Raw genomic sequence first — 21,511 nt, 5'->3', positions numbered from 1 at the left:
GATGTAGTTTCTAATAATTTTAAATTCATTAATTTAAAAAGTGAGTAATAAAAATAAAGTTGGCACTGAAACTTGATATGCCACAAATTTTTTATTGTAGAGTTTCAGCTCTACAATTTTTTCCCTCAAAACTTTGAGTGTTGTTGGGGTCTTTGAATTGTTTCTAGGAACCAAACAACTTTCATAATATTAAGGTAAACAAAATTTGCATCGCAAAAGACAAGCAGAACAGGCACAAAGCATTTCTAGGTGGTAGAGTAAACTTTTCTTGAGTGCTTTTTTGTGTATCCTAATTTTAAACCATTTAAATGAAAGAAAATATAGGTTACGCTTGAATGTTATGTTTTTTTGCAAGAAATCTACAAATAAAAAAATTGCAGTTTTTATTTTAAAGGGTTCAAAATGAATACAAGTGAAATAATTACCTAATGTTCCTAATGTGAAAGAAAAAAAACATTTGAACTTATAAATAGTAATAGATTAAATAATCATACAATTTTTATTTATGTGTAATTAAACCAGGAGTTTATTTATTTATGTATTTATTGTGCCACTTTTGGGCTCCCATACAGGTTCATTTGGGCGTTGTAGGTGTGGTTGGTTGATGCGCCCCCTGCCGGTGATGAGCGGAGTTCCCTCCCTTTTCCCTCCTTCATCCGTAGAGTCACGTGACACCAGCGGCAAGAAGCTGCAAACGGCTCTGAGACCGGGGCTGCGCGAGCCTCATCATCATCATCATCATCACCGCCACAACCGCCGCAACGACAGCATAGAGAGCCGACCGAAACCGGGGTCTTTACCGATTCAAGGAGCGGGCGTCATGGCGGGCCCCCGTTAAACCAAGAGCCACATTTATCCTCTTTGTTCTCGCAGTCTTCACGCGCCTCCGCCGAGGAGGGGCCGCCAGGAGAAGCTCTCCTTTTCCGAGCGGAGGAGAAGGAGGAGGAGGCAGGAGGAGATACAGCAGCGGCGGCAGCGGAGGTAACAGTCGAACCGGGGACGTGCTTAATACGGTACGAGCCGAATGGCGGACCGCGAGGCGTCGCCGATACCGCTGGAGATCCGAGCTCGGCTGGCGGAGCTGGAGCTGGAGCTGTCAGAGGGTAAGAAATGGATCAAAAAAACACGAGGGGTGCGAGGGAGAAAAGCCTCCCCTCTCCTCCCCCTCCTACTTCTCTTCCTCCTCCTCTTCCTCTTTTCTCTCGTTATCGTTATCTCATCACCATCACCATCCACACCGGGAGCCCGTACCTACTAACGGAATCTAACCGTTCATTCCTGCGGCCCCGTCCTCCACCTCCTCCTCGTCCCCTCCCGCTCCTCCCATCCAGATGTTTGTCAGTCAGGGGACCGGCCTGAGCAGCTCTGTGTGGCCGGGGGAGGATGAGGGCTGAGCGGGAGCAGGCTGCGGGATTCTCCCGCTGCTCTTTGTCTCAGCTGCGGAGGAAACACACACACACATACACACACACCCGACACGGCCTGTTCGCCCGTTTTGGGTCCGAAAATCGAGCCATTGTTTGACCTTGAGATGTTGACACAGTCAGCCGAGCCTACCTGTGTATGTGTGTGTGTGTGTGTGTGTGTGTACGTGTGTGTGTGTGTGTGTGTGTGTGTGTGTGTTTAATAATAGCATTGCGATGCAACGCTGCGTGACAGCGCAGCACAGAGGGGGGCAGCTTGGCTTTTGATGCCCGTGATCGCAGACTCCTGCTTGCATCCCTGCCTCGCTCTCTCTGTTTTTTTGGGCCTGAGGATGAGGAGGAATATTCTTCCCACCACCACCATCTTCTTTTCACACACACACACACACACACACACACACACACACACACACACACACACACACACACACACACACACACACATGCACACTCTCCTCTGTATGGGCCACTGAATCCCAATCACAACATCCCACCCAGTTGTTATCCCAGTGCCAGTGAGCATCTCTGCCTTATATAATGTGGAGGGCATATTTTATTTATACAGGCCTGAGAGGGTCTACATTGCACAGGGAGAGATCCTGAATACATGCTGGATGTGAGCCACCCTTTTTTGCCAACAATTTACTGCTTGTGTGCAGGTGTGCGTGTGTGTTATGCTGCCAAAATCTGATGTGTTGAAGGTGATGGAGATTGTGGTGTATATGTGTTTGAAAATGCTTTCACGTGTTCTCCGAGGATGATGAAGACTGAGTGTAAATTGTGGGGCGAGTGCCGAGTAATTAGTCCAGACAAGCAAGAATCTGCGGCTTTAATCTAAAAACATCGGCGCGTGCCTTTGAAATCCCCTGAAAGCAGTCAAACCTCGATGCATCAGACTGTCCCGTTTCTTTCTGATCAGCCTCATCATTCATAAAAGGCTTTATTTTCTCTCTGCAGTGACACACATGCACGCACACACACACATGCTGAGGTGAAAGTGTGGCAGCTGCAGGCCGACTGGAGCTCCTAATCCAGCCGAGAGTGTTTATCAGAGCAGAACCTGCTGCTGGCAGATGTTATTAATGATGGAAACGGCAGGACGACGAGGAAACGTCACGCCCAACGTCAGCCAGCCTGAAAACATTCAGGTGTGTGTGTGTGTGTGTGTGTGTGATGGAGGGATTGGTGGAGTTAGTGGTGGATCACAGCAGGTTGAAGGATGACAGGCCTCCTGATTGTGCGACGGACATGTCAGTGTGGGCCTGTCACGTGTACTGATCCAAACACGGGGTGAGAACAGTGTGTGTATATATGTGTGTGTGTGCGTTGGATCATTAAGGGATCGTGTTCCTGTGGTCATTACAAAACAGGAGCGCGGCGAGCAGCAGATGAGGCCGCTCAGATGGATGGCGTCTCTTCAAAGAGATTTTAAAAACTCCAATTTGTTAACATCAGCTAATAGGAAACAATGCTTTGTGTTCTTGTTACTTGCATAAAAAGTGTAAAAAATGGACATAGCCACGGCGACGTCACCCACTGGTTTTGGAAGGCCTTGATTACTACCTTGTTGTTTTTTTAGATCCAAAAATGTCCACATTTGGAAGCTAGGGTGGAGCGTTAAGCTGTCAGCGTAACCACGGCCCATTAATAAACTGCACGGGTGAGAAAAGCAACACACTAACCAATTAGTTTCAAAGTAAGAAACAGTCCAGATAAAGTCCAAGTAGAGAAACTTGAAACCTTATGTCTAAAATAATAGCCTGCCTACAACAAACAACAAGCATTATGTTGTTTTGTTTGTGGTACGTGAGTTGCTCTGCTTTGCTAAGAAGTGAAACAAGCCCTGGTCTTCTACGCTTTTCCGACTTTCCTACTGGAAATCACTAAATCCGACATCCAAAGTAACTGGAACGTGGCAGTAACCTTGGAGTTCTGAAATGAATGTTCTCAAACAGGAAGTGATTGAAACAAGTTGTTAGCCAGCTGGTTAATACTACAGTCCCACTCTTTGGATGAAACGCCTTTTGAAGGCCACTGGTGTTGGGTGTGGACATTAAATTTAGGGCCAAGACTTTGTCATAGTGAGTACCTCAGACCACACAGCAGCAGATTAAAAAGTTTGGCTTATTTGAAGTTTGCTGATTTTGTCTCAGGGACCATCAAGGTGAACTTTTACTGAGTGCAGTTAAACCCTCGTCCTACAGTTTCCCGGGCTAATGTGTTTTTATTATCCTAATCATAGTTCTGTAGCTACTCACCAGGTCGCACATTGTTACATGTGCTTCACTAATCCTCCAGACATCCTCAGTGTGTAGATTTTCGTGTCTGTTTACGACCTTTTACCTACAGCGGTGCTGTACGTTTTTGATTGTTTGAACCTTGTGAAGCAGCCGGGCTGTTTTCCATTTGAGTAAAAGGAATTTGGATTGTTTTACCTCTGGGTGGTGAGCCAGTGACTGTTTGCTTTTGGGAACTGATCGAGCATTTGGGCCCGGAAACAGATAATAGTGTCGCATGTACCAAGTGAATTTGGGGATGATGTAGTCCTGCTAGGTGGCATCTGTGTGTGAAGTGGTGTGGATGAGAATTAGCACCTCCAAATCTGAGGCCACAGTTCTCCAGCCAGAGAAGGGTGGATGCCCGCACCGTTTTGGGGATTAATCGCTTCTTCAGGATCTATTAATGCACATAACTAATCCACGGAAAGTGACATCACATCCGCTGGCACAAGCTACTCTTCGGTGTTGTTTCAGCAGTTTTTGTATCCTCGCGTTGTTGCTACAGTTTGAAAAGATGAAACTTTCTTTGCTTCCGGTTCTGACTTCTCCCCCACATACGAGATGTGGAGGTTTTATATGAGGGGCGACTCCTGTGTTTCAGGAGAATGCTGCAGGGAGCGTTCGCGCCTTCAGCACTAGTATGTTTCAGAGCTGTGGCAGCGTCACTGTTTGCGCACAAAGATCAATCAACATAGCGAACAAAAACGGTCCATCAAGTGGAGGAGTGAGTGCGGAGAGGGAGGTCTAAACACGTATGTTTTGACTGGCGCACCTGTGACTCAGATAAGGAGGTTCAGAAAAATAGATGAGTGGATTATGTGTTGTTTGTGAATAAGGGATTAATTAGTTTGCAAAAAAAACCCCTGAAAGTATCGATCGCCTTTATTGATCGCCAGCCTCAGTTGTTGTTAACTGATGTTTGAAAGGCTGATTTAAAGAACTCCATTTCATCTCTTGTACAGTCACTACATAAAAAACTTAAAGGGGTCCTATTATGCTTCATATTGAATTACCCCAACGAGGGACACTAAAGAGCATTACTAGTCTATTCTTAGTTTCTTAGGTAAGTACTGAGTTTTTTAAAATTTTTTTGTCTTGGCTCTGTATGATGTCATAGAGTGCGTTGTACCTAGAATGGTCATCTCAGGCACATAAGTGCCACCCAGCCTCCATTTACACTTGGCAGCCAATCAGGTGAAAGTTGCTTTGAGAGGAGGACAGTGGATGAGCTGAGGGGCTGCGTCACAGCCTGGTATAAGATACTTAAGGATTATTTAGACTTGTGAATAACGCAAACTACTCTAAGAATAAAATGTGATGCTGGAAATGAGCAGAATTGTTCTCCTTTAAGAAGCTAAAACATGCCGCAGATGATATTTGTCTGATTTGTGGCAGAGAGGTAAAGCAGGTATTCTGCCTCCTAATAAAGGTGTTTGAGGACGCCGTGCCTTTACAGTTATTGTGCAGCAATGAAAGTCAGGCTACAATTTCCTGCTGCATTTAGTGAGTATAGCTGCAGGATGAAACTTCAGTCTTCGTCTTTGAGGAGACGGTGCGGCGCTCCACCTGTTTATTAGATAAACGCAGCAATCAGCTGAGCTCTGGTAGATAAGCCTCTCCCTCACTCCCTCACTTACTGTCGCCTAAATCGCATCATCTCTGCTGTATTGCTGTGACCTCTAGGCATTAAGGAGCCATTCTCAAGCGTTTTGCGTTCGCTCTTATGCAGAGTGACTTGCAGATGGGATGCAGCGAGCTGTCGGTGGATGATAGGAGCGTCAAAGGACGGCCGCGTTAACCGCAGAGCTCTCAAAGTCCAGCTCTCCTGCAGTCCCTGAACTAACTGTTAAAGTGCTGTAGAATGAAGCTGTGAATGTTTCTGGTGTGTTTAAGGACGTCTTGAGATCACGCTGTGAGCTGTGGGTCCAGTCTCAGGTGTTAAAAGTAAAACGCTTTGACCTGGAGAAACAAAATGAGGGGATGTCCACACACTCGTTCATGTTTAATCACCAGAGAGCTGCTCAGGTGTGAACCCAGCAGCAGCACATTTTCTTCCTCTTGCTAAATATTTCACATGGTATCAAAGCTTTTGTTCATTTTTTTCTTTTCTTTTTTGTATTGAATATTTATCAGGAGCTGGTGAGGGTGATTGTTGCGTTTCACTTCTAAATTCTTGCAGATTTGGGGGTTTTGTAAAATGCCATATTGCAGTTTTTTTTCTCATTAACAATGCAGGCCTAGATTCTGTGTGTGCATGAACACAACAACAACAACAACAACAGCGTGCATCTGTGGCCTGAAGCCGTACATTTCAGGTCAGTGTAGCCTTGTTGTTTTTTTGTATCTGCAGTGCCTCACGCGGCCTCTTTCCCAGGGATGTTGATGAATAATTAATGAGTATTTACACTATTATGTGTGATTAAGTTGATCAGGCTTGATGAATGAAGCACTGCTGTGGAGGAGAGTTTCCAATCAGGATGGGATGCAAAGTTCTTCTTATTGTACTCCATAGATTTAGGTGTTTATAGTTCCATCCAGAGTCCAGGGTCTGTCACAGAACTGACATATATAGACAGACAACCACATTCGCACCTACATACAATTTAAAATCAACAGCTAACCTAGTGTATAGGTAGTGTATGTGTTTGGATTGTGGGAGGAAGCCAGAGAGAACCCACGCAGGAACAGGGACAAGATGCAAGCTCCACACAGGAAGGCCCCAGCCAGCTGGTGGGTTTGAACCTGAGACACTCTTGCTGTGAAGCAACAGTGCCAGTGACCACACCAACATGTCACTCAGCATATAGTTGTTGTTTGAAATTTCAAAGCACTAGATTATGTAGCTTTTGAGGCAAGAAGTAATGTTGTTCAAAAAAGCCCAAGAAACATGTGTAGTAGGTTGCTTTGGGTGTCACAGTTAGAGGAGCACAAGTCCAACTTGGATATCTGCCAATCCTGATTATGGATCCAGCAGCAGTGATAAATTACTGATCTGTATTCCTCACTGTGAGGACACGATTGGAAATGATTCTTTATTGTTTAAAAGCAACACACTTGACTTAAATGTTGCTTTGCTAACTTTGACAAAAATCCCTTTAAGAATATAAATGTACTGATTTTTGGTATTATTGCAATTCATAAGGGAAAACTGCTCTGCTGTTATTTGTGTAAGTTATTTACACTAGGCTCATTTCACTACATCCTATTCATCTTTTTCGGACATTTACAATTGGATATCTCCAAATAATTATTAAAGTCTAGTTTTTTTTCTTGATCGTTTAATAAAATCCTCTTGTATTATTATTATATTTCATGTAAATTAGGGTGGCAGAACCTGGCAGAGTTTTGTTGCCAGAATGCTCAAAGCAGATGCACTGCTCGATAGTGAAAAGTGCACTGACATGGAGATGTGTGAATTTAGTGAAAATGGGCTTGTTGTGCTCCTAAGCTCAGAAAATGCAGAAGTATTAATCTGTATTCATAACCTGTAATTATATATCAGCTTGTTGCAGATGCTGAACAAGATTCATTTGTTTTAATAATTAAACCACACACACACACACACACACACACACACACACACACACACACACACACACACACACACACACACACACATCCACTGGTGTCTTGAGCTCTAAGTAATGACAAAGCAAATTTCATCTATACTGGTGAGTCCACATTTGCGTCAGATAAGTATTTAAATTTTGACCCCCCAAAAAACCGCAGTTGTGAAACTCCTCTTTGCTTTGGTATGATGTGACTGTAAAGTTGGACTTGAAATTTCATTAAAAATTCTTTTAAAAGTTGTAAATCTTAGTAGACATAAGCTGTTCTTTCCTAAAGATAAATTTTGTTATATCTGTGTATATGCAAAGTCCTGCTGACATATCTTTGGTAATATTTAAAAGTTGTTGGGTTTGTTTTACACGTTAGAGCCTAAATAGTAAATGATGAGAAAATGTCTTCAGGCATTTAATGTATTCAAGTTGAGTTGCAGTTCAGGTTTTACCCTTCTACACATCCAGTTGGTAAATCTCTTATTAGTGGTGTTTCAGCCACCCTATATTTGCCTCTGCCACTATAAGCTGCTTTGCAACCCACCCCCGCCCCAGGCCCTCCTTTCTAGCTGTGTCATTGCTCAGTTCTGTAATGATGAGTCTTGTAGTTGCTGCCTTGTTGCAGCCAGATATAAATAAGGGCAGGTGAAAATGACAGTCTTCTTGTGACTGCAGTCTGCAGGGTAAAACATCTTGATATCATCTGATGTAGTATGAAGCCTGGTAGAAAAGGGCAGCTTGACTCTCTGACATGGACGGGATTATTATAAGTCTCATGTATGACAGCATGAAACCCGCCTCAGCTGGGTTGACGTTTGTCTCGAAGCTTTGCTTGATGATTTCTAGCTTTTCAAATTGTTTCTGATTGATCTCTTCTCTAATTGGCTATCTGACCCTCTCTGCCCTACAACAGTCTGACTTCACTGTGCGTATTGCTTATTGGGGATCTTATAGGTGGAGGAGAACATGAGGCATGCTACAGTCCTTTATCTTTGTCTGGTCTAAGTAAAGGCAACATGTTATACAAAACTGTTATGATAGAAGTTTTTGGACAAAGTTTGTGTTCTCCATTCTTTAAGCACCGGTTCGAGCACCGTTTAAGCACAGGCACCGTTTCAAAAGTACCGGTTTGGCACCGGTATCGGATAAAACCTGAACGATACCCATCCCTACTCACAAGGCAGGGTGACAAAGGTTTGATTGGCACATAGTTTCAGGCAAGTTAGGTACTTGTTACTGATATTGTTCATATACAGGAGGCTAATTAACTTATCCTTCATTTTTAGCCGCACAAGCAACGACCTGCTCTCTCAGGATATTTTCAGAATGCAGTCGTCTCTGGGAAAACTTTCTCTGTGACAGTCAATAACACTTCCCTGATCTCTTCATATGAGAATTATCCTCCACTATCATCCTCCTTTGATTCAGAAAGGAGGATGATTGTGGGTATACCCATTGGTTAACTTGACAATCACAGATTCTTGACCAATAAGCATGCAGTTTCACAGTCTGATGGAGATGGCAAAAGTTCTTACGTACGCTGTAACTGTCATGACTTGATGTGCACATCCCCAAATGTTACTGGCCGTGATTGGCCTGTTCAATATCGTCTTTTTCTCCAAGGCATTTTCTGTTTCTGGCATCATTTTTCAAATCGACTGGAAAGAGAATAAATCAAGTCAAGGAGATAAACTAAATATAAACTATTGCCGACTACAGTTTTGGTAATTAAATTGCACAGGAGCGCTGGCCACTTGCATAGACTACTTCACAGGCTTTACGTAGCTTCAGCACAGACATTTAAATTAAGCTTCAACTTGACGCTTTGCAATTGGACTTTCTCCATTTTATACCATCTACTCTATCAGCCTATTCAAAGTGAAATGGGAATTAAGCTTGAATCACGTCCATGTGAATCCTGTACCTCACCTTTACTCTAGACGTCAAAACAAATTAGCAGCAAGCAGCTTTAATGTGTTGTGACTATGTGATGGTTTCACAGTGTTGTTTAAGGAGTCCTGATGTCTGATCATCAGCACAATCCTGACATTGATTTTCAGTCAATCTGAACGCTTCTGATCTGAGTCGTCTTCATTGAGCAGTCAAATTGCGCAACACGCCCACAGAACTGAGGCCCACAGTCTAGTTTTGCTTGCTGTGAGACTCAGCGGGCATGTGATGGAGACAGACGTCATTTCAAACACGCTGCATGACAAATGACTGACAGCCCCTCTATTCTGATAACACTCCAACGCACCACTCATCGAGCTGTCACTGGTCTGCTTCCCATTTTTAACCGGAAACCACGTGGCTATTGTTCTCCGGACTTGTTCTGTCATCCAGTACTGACTGAAACGTGTCAGCAGCAAAAGCTATTGTATAGTATAGCTTTCTTTTAGGACAGTTTTGTACTTAAGTTACCAAGTAATTCATGCTGAGTTTCATTGCTGCTTGTCTGTTTTGTTTGTGTTAAGAAGAAAGTTACATCATCGCCTAAATCACTCATCTAAACTCCCAACTTGGCATGACTTTAAGCTGCTGGACTCAACTAATTCTCAGTGGTACTACTTTTAGTATCACTTAATTTGCCCAAGAGTTTTTTTTATTTAGTCTGGAGAGTGAGTGCATAGTGAAGACTGTGAAGTCCATGGCTGGATTTTAATACTTTAAAATTACATCCAGACCCAGTACTGGATTTTAAATGTGAATAATGGTGTCATGGTATCACTGATTGTGAGTTCAGCCTTCCCTGCACCGTCTACTGGACAAACTACTGTGTGTGAATGCACTGAGTGATATTCCACTATTATCCCCAACTTTGAAAAAACTAGAAACACAAGGTTTTATTGAGTTGTATTAAAAACTTGCTGTGCAAAGATCATGATTTGGCATTTATGCCCACAGAAGCTGCAAGCTCTTACATTTAGGAGGTTTGAATAAAAAGGTAAATAATTAGTTAATCAGAGTTTAATTTGTCTAATCATTTCCAGCCCTCTTCAATCAGTATATTAAAAAGTATTATTTCTTTTATTTCATATATACAGTTATTTGTATGATGTCTTGAAGCAGGTGTGGAGAACTCCAGGCCTTGAGGGCCGGTGTCCTGCAGGTTTTAGATCTCACCCTGGGTCAACACACTTGAATCAAATGATTAGTTCATTATCAGGCCTCTGGAGAACTTCAAGACATGTTGAGGAGGTAATTTAAATAAGCTGTGATGGTTCAAGGACACATCTAAAACCTGCAGGACACCGGCCTTTGAGGCCTGGAGTTTGACACCTGTGTCTTAGTGGGAGGATGTCTCTAAAACGGTCATCTCAGGTAGGGCTGGGCGATATGACCCAAAATTCATATCTCGATATTTTTTTAAAGCCATAAAGTAAGAACAAAAAGAGAGTTCTTAGTCAAAGCTGTGTCCCAGATGTCACACAGGCACTTTAATTAACATACGGCATAGATGTACATGAAAAAAACTACTCAAAAATAAATTATGAGCATTTATTAAATAATCATGCTCCATAAATAAAAGAAAACTATGTTGTTTTTGTGCATAACAAAGAGCTCACAATTGTGCAGGCAAAATGTAAACTAAAAGACACTGAGCATAATAACATAGACAGATTTCACAGCTGCTCTGTTCCCAACCTCTACTGCGTGACTGACAGCCTGGAGTTTGAAATCTATGGGCTCAAAATGTGGTCATAAATATTTTGTACTTGTAAATCAGGATTTGTATGTGTAAAAAAAATTTGTGCGTGTGTAAAAAAGATTTGTGCGTGCGTAAAAAAGATTTGTGCGTGCGTAAAAAAGATTTGTATGTGTAAAAAAAAAATTGTGTGTGCATAAAAAAGATTTGTGTGTGGACTTAGCCAATAAAACCCTCCAAGTTACAAGTACGAATTTTGACCCTATTTTTCTTCCTTTAAGCTGATTGGTCAATGTCATGTCAATCACAAATTAAACAATTCAATCAGAGAACACATGGGTTTGGCTGTCGGAGGGGCACTTTTTTGAACTGCAGGTCCTTGAAGGGTAATCTCTATATAAATATCCGATAGCAGTTAGGTCCCCTTACTTCCAGCAGCTGTTGAAAGGATAAAGTTGTGGTATGTCAGTGGTTAGAAATACCATTATTACTTTAGGATTAGTTTAACACAAAGTCAGGGCTGACCCGGGACCATTGCTGTGAATCACAGTGCGCAGCATAAAAGTCCTTTCACATCGGACGCAGGATGTGCTGCTAATGCTAATTGCTAACTAAAAGCAAAGGATCCAGAATTTGTTGCTGGCTGCTGGGCTCTGTGGGTTTTTGCAGCAGCTCTACCTGTACTAGATGCACCTGCTCCTTGTTGTTTCTATCTCTGACTTTTTGTCCCCTACAAGAGTTTCTGGGGTTTTCTTGCTAGTTCTTCAAATGTTCAATAAAAACATGTATGCTAATTCATAACGAAGAAAGCTTTGTAATGAAGACTCACATTTCCAAAACACTGCCCCCCCCCCCCCCCCCCCCCGCGTCCGCAGCGCTGTTGAAAAGGCTGTGGAAGTCCCTGTATTAAACACATAGACCTGTGACACAAAAATCACCAAACTCAGACGACCACAGACTGTTTTCCTTCGTGGTGATGAAGGAAAACGCTGGGTTGGCATGTAAAAGGGCATTTATTCCCTTCAAAGACCTGCAGTTCAAAAAAAGCGCCCCTCGACAGCCAAACCCATCTGTTCTCTGATTGGATTGTTACATTTGTGATTGACATGACATTGACCAATCAGCTTAAAGGAAGAAAAATAGGGTCAAAATTCGTACTTGTAACTTGCAGGGTTTTTTTTGGCTAAGTCCACACACAAATCTTTTACACACACACAAATCTTTTTTACGCATACAAATCTTTTTTACGCACGCACAAATTCTTTTTACACATACAAATCCTGATTTACAAGTACAAAATATTTATGACCACATTTTGAGCCCATAGAAATCTGCTTCGTAACCATGTCTCTTAACAGGTGCCATGTATGGTCCTTATACACACACAATAGGGTAATATTACGTTGAAGCACAGTACGTATCACTCCGCGAGGCTCCTCGGTAGCCGTAATGCTCCGACAATCCATCAAGCGGTGCAGCTTCGTACCTGACCAAAGTCGTACTAAAACATTTTTTGACAGATTGCTGAGCGCCGTGTTCCACATAAAATCGGTTCGCGGTCATCAAGCACAACCAGAATTCATACATAAGGCGCGCTGTCGATTTTTGAGAGAATGAAAGGATTTTAGGCTGCATGACGTTAGCGCGGTTAGCTCGTTAACACGTTGACGCCGTCCAGCCCCACGCACGGGGTGATGCGCAGTAACTCGTTAACGGAGATTTGCCGTGTCCATCCTGTCGCTGCCTGCAGGTGAAGCGATGGGGGAGGAGGGGGAGTTGTGTTCAGTGAAGGAGAGGCGAGGTCGAGTAACGTTGCGTAGAGACAAAAGTGGACAAAGAGAGGCAAACTTGTGGCTCCACAAGTATAATTATAACGTAACATAGACTATATCCATATAAAGGATGTTGTCACATCTTATATCTCGTATAAAAATATATCGATATTTTTAAAAAACTCGATATATCGCCCAGCCCTAATCTCAGGCACAGAAGCCCCACTCAGCTGTTGTTCATACCCATAGTCTTTGCAAGGCACCAAGGCCCAGTATAACATGCATAAGGATTATTTCAAATTGTGAGTCATGCAAAGCTACCCTAATCGAGTTTAAAATGGTAAATACGGAGAAGGATGCTTATCATTATTTACGCAAACCACAGTGACGTCTTCACATTGCTTGTTTATTATACTCCATTGATGCTAATCACTAAAACCAGTCAAATCCCAGTTCTTGAAAAGTGGAAACAAGCATTGGTTAGACATTTGTGACCAATAACTGAGCAGAACTGTTGAGCTATAGGAACAATTACATGCACTGATGATGTCAGTGTGAGAATCCAGAATTTTTCTCTGCAGGATTTTTGTCCTACATAGAGGATTTTTTTTTGTGTATTTTACCCAAAGAGGTTTTTATTTTTCTCAAACAGATTTATTAACTCCTCGGGCATATTGCATATTTTGGTTCCTCCAAGACTCATCGGCTTTTACATGGACTGATCCCGTTAAATGTTGTCTCACCCCAGAGGTCCCTTCATAGGCAGGAAAAATGTTGCTTTGCGTGTCTGTTTCTGCCTTAATTTGACAGTTTAACCTTTTAATTAGGTCAGAGTGAGGAGCAGCAGAAACAGAGAGAGAGGTGTCACTACAGCTCAAACGCTGAATGGATTCAGTGTTGAACTGCAAATTGAGTCTAATTTTGAACAGTTAGTGTCATTTATTGAGTGAGGAGACCGAACATTTACTCGATTAAGCCACTTGAAGCAAAGACGAGCTTGTAGAGTTTTTTTCAGTGTGACTGCTTGTTTACAAGGTGCCAAGTATAATGAAAAGTTTGCAGAGCACAGTAATGCCATCAAACGGTTTATTATCCAGACTGTAGATACACTGATTGTGAAATTGCAGACCGATTTTCAGAATCAGAATCAGAATCAGAATACTTTATTGATCCCTGGGGGAAATTATTTTTTGTTACAGTGCTCCATTTTAAACCAACATTAAGACAAGACAGACAATACGCTAACTAAGAATAGTACAATATATACATATATATACATACATACATACATAAGTCACTTATAAATAAATATTTGGAAAAGAAACATGTGTAGTTGTAGCAGCAAACAGTGTGTTAAGTGGATGCGTTGTACAGGGAGATGGCCACAGGCAGGAATGATTTCCTGTGTCGTTCAGTGGTGCTTTTCGGTAATCTCAGTCTCTCACTGAACGAGCTTTCTTGCTCTTTTTAATTTTTTAATATCATTTATTCCCAGAAATAAATATTATTTGGATATGGATCAATGGATCAATAAAACCAGGCACTCAAAAATGTAATTACAAGTCAATTTTCCTTGTCATTGTGTTACATAAGTACAATATGAAAACAAATTACATTAAATCAATCATTTGTGATGTGCTTTAAATCGACATCTTTTTAAAAATAAAATAGGCACAAGTGGAGTCATACACAAAAGGAAAATATTCATTTCTTCTACATGGACACAAATAAGTACAAATGAGACCAGACAGATCTGAGCTCAGGCACAAAAATAAGGTTGGAAAATTCATGTCCAGGAAGTGCAAATCAATACATGAGTGACTGTTTCATAAACCGTGTTTGAGCGAGCGAACGATCAGTCCTGCAAAATTCAGTCAGACGACTCTGGTTTGAAGTAAGTGACTTATTGCAGCAGCAGAATACCGTCTGGCTGATGAGGCTGCGAGCTCATTACCCCTCAGATATGTTACTGACAGAAATTAGGGAGTGACAAGTAAATGCATCTCTTAATAGAAGTAATGCATTAATAATAGATGCATCTCCTCTGATAATAGATGAGCCTTTTATCAGAAAATGTATCTGCAATTATGATATATATGTGTAGTTCTCTGCCTCCTCTTTGTAACCATTTGTAGCCTTTGTCTGTGTTTCATATCCCGAGCTGAGTTTCTTTGGACTGTGGGAAACTGTGATGGACGCGTATCACTGTTTCCCCTCGGACATGATACTGTATGTCCACTGGTGGCATCTTAACCCACTGCTCCGACAGGGCGCCCTGGTTTTCTGCTTTCCTGCCATTGTGGACGTGACGCTTGGCTGCTGCTACAACTGTGTGTATATTTAGACATATACTGTATAAATGTGTGTGTTTCTGTGTGTACCCGTGTTGTCCCTGGCTTTGCTGTGGACACACAAGTTGTAAAGCCAGAGGACGCCCCGCCATCCACACGGGTCCCTGCATGTGAGTGTGACAGCCCAAGGTCCCCAAAGCATGACGCATGCTTTAGTCCTCCTTTATGTGTGTGCGCGTGTGTGTGTGTGTGTGTGTGTGTGTGTTTGAGTGTGCCTGCTGGAGGTAGATTTGGTTACCATGGTGGCTTTGTGGGTGGACTGGCTGTTTATGATTATGTGATAAGAAAGAGAGAGATCAAGTGAAAGCTGGATGTTAAGGAAAAGGACAGCAGAGCAGAGTCCAGCCAATAGAACGGTTGTGTGTAATGCAGAGCCAACAGTGATGCTGTGCATCTAGATTTTGCTGCAGCCAGTTGACAGGAGAAAAGGTTCTACATCCTCTTAATTATTTTTTAAGATTTTTTCTTAATTTAAGAGATGTAATTATGATTTCCCATCCAGGCACCCCTTTTCCATCAGCTCATAGTTCCTGATATATTGTTAAAGGTGCAGATCATCGAGCTGAATGACCTAAAAGGAACCACCTGAGTCACTCATTTCTGGTCATACTGAAGAAAATATTAGGTTCGTCTTGTAAAATGTGGTTTTTCAAGTGTAAGAAAGGAGGCTTATCCAGGATAGCCTCATTGGCTAATCATTCACAATCACAAGTATTCAACACCGAAATTGGGATGACAAAAAAATTTGGCTCGAGGCTTTCATGATGTTACCTATCTAACAGGTGACATCTAGGTCGCCACATCCGTTCTTTTTTACTGCTTATGCGTAGTGTTGAACTCAGTGTTAGCTTTTTGGCCATCACTGTTTTTTGGTTTTGGTTTATTTGACCAGATTTAGACCAAAGAATGATCAGAATCAGCTTTATTGACTTTATTGAATGATACGTTATCAGGTAACATTAAGAAAACTGCACTGATTGGGTGCATGGTCTGCTAATCAGTGCTAGCCCTGACAGCACCCTCACCGCCATTGCTGTGACATTGGCATGACAGAGGAGCGTAGTCAGTAAATCACGCTCCATCCAGCACAGCGCCACAAGGCATTACCGATGTAGCTTATGTGCTGTGTGGGTGGTGTTAGTGCGTAGCAGACACACGTGTTTGTTTGCTCATTTCTATACCGGTTAGTGTTGCTTCGTCCATGTGATCCACTAGGACCACTTTAGGGCGATATTGCTTACCTCTGCTTCTCCAACTTCCTTTCTTTCTCTGACCACGCCCAGGATTTACTCGGTAGCTTCGAGATCGTTTGGGGGGTGTGAGTCGTGTAGCTGGTTAGTGTAGTAGCAACACTTCCATGTTTGGAACGATAGATCGGGGTTTGAATCCTGACCAGCCCCTGCGTCTGGTAGGGGTCCTCATGCTAGCATTAGATGTGTATTTTAGGGTTTTATTTACTCCTATGATGAGTAATTTTGGATTTTGGACTGTAAACGTCTGGTTTTCTGCTGTGATTAAAAATCAAAAGATAATTCTTGGTTTTGCAGCACTGATCGAGCCAAACAAGCAACACAAGCACACAAGATATTCTTTAGGAAATTGTAACTACTACTCGTTTTATGGTTTTATTAAATCAAGTGATTAATTGAGACTGTTGAGACTTTTTTTGTTTTTTGTGACTGACATGATTATATAGTTGCAGAAAAAGTTGGTGGTAAAACATCCAGAAATCTGGAATGTGTTCTCTGCAGACTACATCACAGGTTTATGGTGAATTTGGTAAAATAAGTTTTCATGGTTCTCTCTCACTTGCTCTCTGGCACTGTTTTTTTTTTTTGCCAAACCTTTCAACTGCGCGTTGGCGTAAAAACTCCAATTTGCAGTCAGCCGCTATCGATCCTCTCTCAGCTGTGTGCCATTAAAACAGGTGAGCGTCGAGGAGCGGGGAAGAGAGGGAGCGGCGAGACGAAGGAAAGTAATTAGGCTGCCAATACAGGCTGCTGCGACTCACACACACACACCTCGCACAAACACACACCTCACAGACTCGAACATATGCACTCCCCCTGGCAGGTATCATTAGCCCACTTCTCACATCTGATGCTCCAAATCCAAGATGGCCGTTCCAGGCCTTCTCCAGGAGAACCGTTGCTAGGCAACTCCCTCCCTGCTCTGCTGCGCTGCAAGTGGAAGATGGCGTCTCCCTATGGACCGCTCGTGTGTGTGAATTAGAGAGAGAAGAAACCAGGAATAAACAGAGAAAACACCTCAGTCAGATGTAACACACACACACACACACACACACACACACACACACACACACCTATCTATCTATCTATCTATCTATCTATCTATCTATCTATCTATCTATCTATCTATCTATCTATCTATCTATCTATCTATCTATCTATCTATCTATCTATCTATCTATCTATCTATCTATCTATCTATCTATCTATCTATCTATCTATCTATCTATCTATCTATCTATCTATCTATCTATCTATATGTTTTCCAGCCACATATGTCAAACACGCCCACCTCACAGTGCCACAGCTCTACAATAGTTCTGTTTTTTTCATGATTTTTTTAAAATTACTTTGTGTGTTTATTAGAGAGTTAATTGGGTTTAATTTTAATTATGATTTCTTGCAGTGCACAGGAGAGGTGAAGAAAAGAGTGTAGGCAGGGTGGGGATGAGCGCCAGTGGTGATTTGATTCAACAAGAGTAAAAGGGAAGGTTTGCAAAATGGTAGAGACCTGCTATGAAGTAATGCCATTAGAACAGGTGAGTGCCAATAAAAAGACAGGAGGCTGAGCTGGAGGTGACAGAGTTGGCGATGCTGAGATTTTTGCTGGGAGTGAGCAGAATGGACAGGGTTAGAAATGAGAAGGAACAGTGCAGGTTTAGCGGTTTGGAGACGAAATTATAGAGGCTGGATGAGCATGGACATGTGCAGGTTCATGGATGTAGTGCAGGAGGATATGCAGAGGGTCGGTGTGACAGAGGACGAGTGAAGAAGAATTTCATTTATGGCTTTTCCCACTTTTGATTTTTGCACTTCTCATAAAAGCCCAAATTCAAGCCAAGCTAATGGAAAGAGAGCCTTCAGATATTTCCTAGATGAAGGTGATTGCCATGGTATGGAAGGATGTAATCATCTGCACAGTATCATTTCAGTCAGTTTTATGGGTCCCAGTAGCTTCCAGTGTCCAGTTTTTATTCTGTTTCGATTCACTGCATAGCTGTAATAACCCTAGCTCATTGTCGTTCAAGCTAAATGTGATGCAGCTCATTTTGGAAGCATCCATGGACAGTATAAAACGCAGAATAGACAACTCATTGGGTTTTCAAAGCCTCAACGTTATCAGTCGGGTTGTCTCGTTTGATTCTTAGAGCCAGATTTGACCATATTTGCGTTAGAGGTCCCCTTGTCAACTAATTTACTGTTTTGTTTAAACGACTGAAAAAATGAGACTAGTTGAATACTCTACAAGTTAGAAATAATCTTAAAAATATTGAATAGAATTAATGCAGTTAAACACTGACCATACAAATGTTGTGTGTGTATTTAAGAGCTATATGAAACTGTTAGTCACTTTAATTTTAGGGGTGCAACGATACTCGTATCGATGTTGAACCGTTCGATACAGTGCTTTCGGTTCGGTACGCATATGTATCGAACAATACAAAATTTTTAATTTATTTTATCAACTTTCCTTCTGACGATGCTGTCTGTGTTGAGCGCTCAGTGGATCTGCGCTCGACAGTGCAGCCTAGGCGGAGTAGTCAAACGCAGATTCACTGAGCGCAGGGCAAGCTAGCGAGACAGAAGCTAAGCTCTCCTTGCAACATGGCAAATTGAACCTCCCCCACCCTCATTCAGATGTGGTGTTTGGAACTATTTTGGTTTTCATGTGATGTATGACCCTGAAGGTAAGCGTGTCATAGACTAAAGTAAAACAGTATGTCGGATGTGCCACATAAACCTTTCACAATAAAGCTCAAGATCCTGTTGAGACTTTTCAAAATAAACTGAATCATGTGAAAGAGCAGATTATTTACGGATGAGAAGTAAAAAAGAGCCGCCAGGTGCTAAAAAATAAACCTTAGACTCAAACGTTAGAACAGGCTTTTCCCCGCAGCACACCGTGTAATAAATACTCACAAAGAAAACGGCGGCCGTTACAACTTATATCTAAAAATGTATTGTTTCATGCATCGGTTAAAACACTCGACTCCAGCTACATGACGCGCAGCTGGAAACACTTCACGCAAGACGAGCTGCCCGAGATTCACAGAATTTACAGAAAATGTTACATTTTTGGGATTTATATCGTTATCGGCCGATAGATGTCTTATATCGGGATATGAGATTTTGGTCATATCGCACAGCCCTAGCAGTTAACAATATTTCCTGGCTTGTATGAGAGGGTCTGACTGCACCAACACTGGACATGGAAACAGCGTCCCGTTTGGCAGCCTGCCTTAAAACCATCTTGGCTGCTGTCATGATGTTTGCAGGGTTGTTTTGTAAGAAATGGATAAAGCTGTTGGGAATGGATTAGCAGCCAGCGTGAGCTCACTGGACCTGATTTGTGGTCCTTCAGAGACTTTCTTGGAAATATATTGTTTACATCATAATAAGGTTCTCTCTCTAGGAAGTGATTTTTATGGAAACTGGATTCACTACACTTCCACTGTTTGTTTGTAGCCATAAGTTGTTTGTATTCATAGACGCACAATCACATCTGTGCCCTGAAGTCACGCACTGGAAAAAAAAAAATCTGTGTGCAAACAGCTGAGCTCATCTTTTGGTAAATTGAGTAGCACTCTCCACTCAGGTGTGATAAATTCACTTTTTACAGAAACAGCAGCTTGAAATAAAGCAGAAGACTGCAGATAAAACTAGTGAAGCAAGATTTCTGAAAGAGCCGAGCGTCTTCTCTCCTGGCAGGTCTACGATTCTCACTTTTTACAACAGAAATATGTTGGACTCTTTGGTATCACATAGATCTGACAGTGTAGATGTGTTTGTGCTCAGATAAACAGGAAGCCTGGTGATATACTACATTTTTCTAGCTGTCAGAAAGCCCAACAAAAAGACCAGAAATCAGCAGTGATTTATCGTCTGTGTATCCAAAACCCGAGCGCTCCATTGTTGGTCTGAAAACACATCAGCGAGCCACAGCAGTGCGCAGGGGGACATTTCCTTTCACTCCCATAAACACAGTGTAGTTCACTTTCACTGTTTGGACCTTCCTGGTGCTCCACATGCACTCTGTCCTCGAAATGTTTATGAAAGCTTTGCTTAAAAAACAAAGCCGGGATGTTTTATGGATGTCTTGGTGTGTTTGATCTCTAAATGTTATTGTATTATTGTATTTCTGGTCCTTTTATTAATGGCTTTATTCTTCTGGTGTTGCTGTGTTTACTGGGTTTCGGTAGTTTTGTATTTGTCAGGGTGCTTTTATTTGCCTCAGTATTTTCCTTTGGGTTCCTCCCTCTGTCCTCTCTCTCTGGTGGTGCGTCTGCTTGATCCCTTCATGTTATTATGAAGTCTTCTTGTTTCAATGTTTTTGTCTTTGTGTCCCCTTTTGTCCATGCTGACTGGTGTTTTGTGCTTGCTCTGGTTCTGTTTGTTCTTCATGCACTTCAAGCTCTGGAGTCTTTTTCATTTGGATATTTTCATTCCCAGGTTGGACTTCCTGCTGTGCTGCTTCCACTGAGGGAAGTCTGAGAGTAGAGCCACTGGACTGCTTGCAAAGTGTGAACATTTCAGAGAAGGATGACACTTTACTACTATTAATGCTACTTCTCTATATTTCTACTAAGAAGAAATCAAGACGTTTAAGATAAAGAGCCAAAAAGGACGTTTTTGAGTTACGACTTGGTAACGACAGTCGTTTGATAGAAAGTGGAACAACATGAGACACATTGTTGGAATGTTTTCACAAATAGCTTTTACTTCTATAAACTTTAAGAAAGGAATTTTTGATTGATTTTCCTGCGCCGGCCCGCTGCTGATCAGATTGGACTAAGAGTTGCCCGTGGACTAAAAAGTGGTTGAAATGTTGAATTTAGGCTCTCGCTTAGTCATCGTCTCTTGAGCTAAACGGAAGTTTAAGTGAGTTTGAACTTCTAGGAAAAGCTAAGAGCCATGGCTCTAAAGACAAGTATGTTTGATGTGAACTTGATAGCAAAATAAACTTATTAAAGTAATCATTATTTGCCAATCTTTTAAATATTTGATTTAACTTTACTCTTAGCTGAGTTCGTCTCTTTTCTATTCTCAGTCACTCATTTTTTTATTCTCTTGGCTCTCTTGATGTCATAGAGAGGGGAGATGGAGATGAGCAGAATTGATGCTTAAAAAATGAAACTAAACAAAAAATAAGCTGAATGTTGTATAAAAATCTTTTATATAGAGACAGAAAAGCTGCATCATTGGTTGATTTTGATGTTTTTCATGACATTT

The 21,511-nt window shown here is 41.9% G+C and overlaps 1 protein-coding gene across 2 annotated transcripts in view; it reads left to right on the top strand.

Annotated features, from left to right (window-relative positions):
* Positions 1 to 650: 650 nt before the first annotated feature.
* Positions 651 to 21,511, top strand: part of LOC101471184 (disco-interacting protein 2 homolog C) — a 74,788-nt gene continuing 53,927 nt past the window's right edge. For both annotated transcript variants that reach the window (XM_014411899.3, XM_014411898.3), the window contains exon 1: positions 651 to 1,103. In XM_014411899.3, the coding sequence (XP_014267385.1) occupies positions 1,025 to 1,103 (79 nt within the window). In that variant the 5' untranslated portion in view covers positions 651 to 1,024. The remainder of the gene's footprint in view (positions 1,104 to 21,511) is intronic.

The sequence above is a fragment of the Maylandia zebra genome, linkage group LG9, assembly GCF_041146795.1.
Source record: "Maylandia zebra isolate NMK-2024a linkage group LG9, Mzebra_GT3a, whole genome shotgun sequence".
Classification (NCBI taxonomy): Eukaryota; Metazoa; Chordata; class Actinopteri; order Cichliformes; family Cichlidae; genus Maylandia; species Maylandia zebra.
This window is presented reverse-complemented; position numbering and strand designations above follow the sequence as displayed.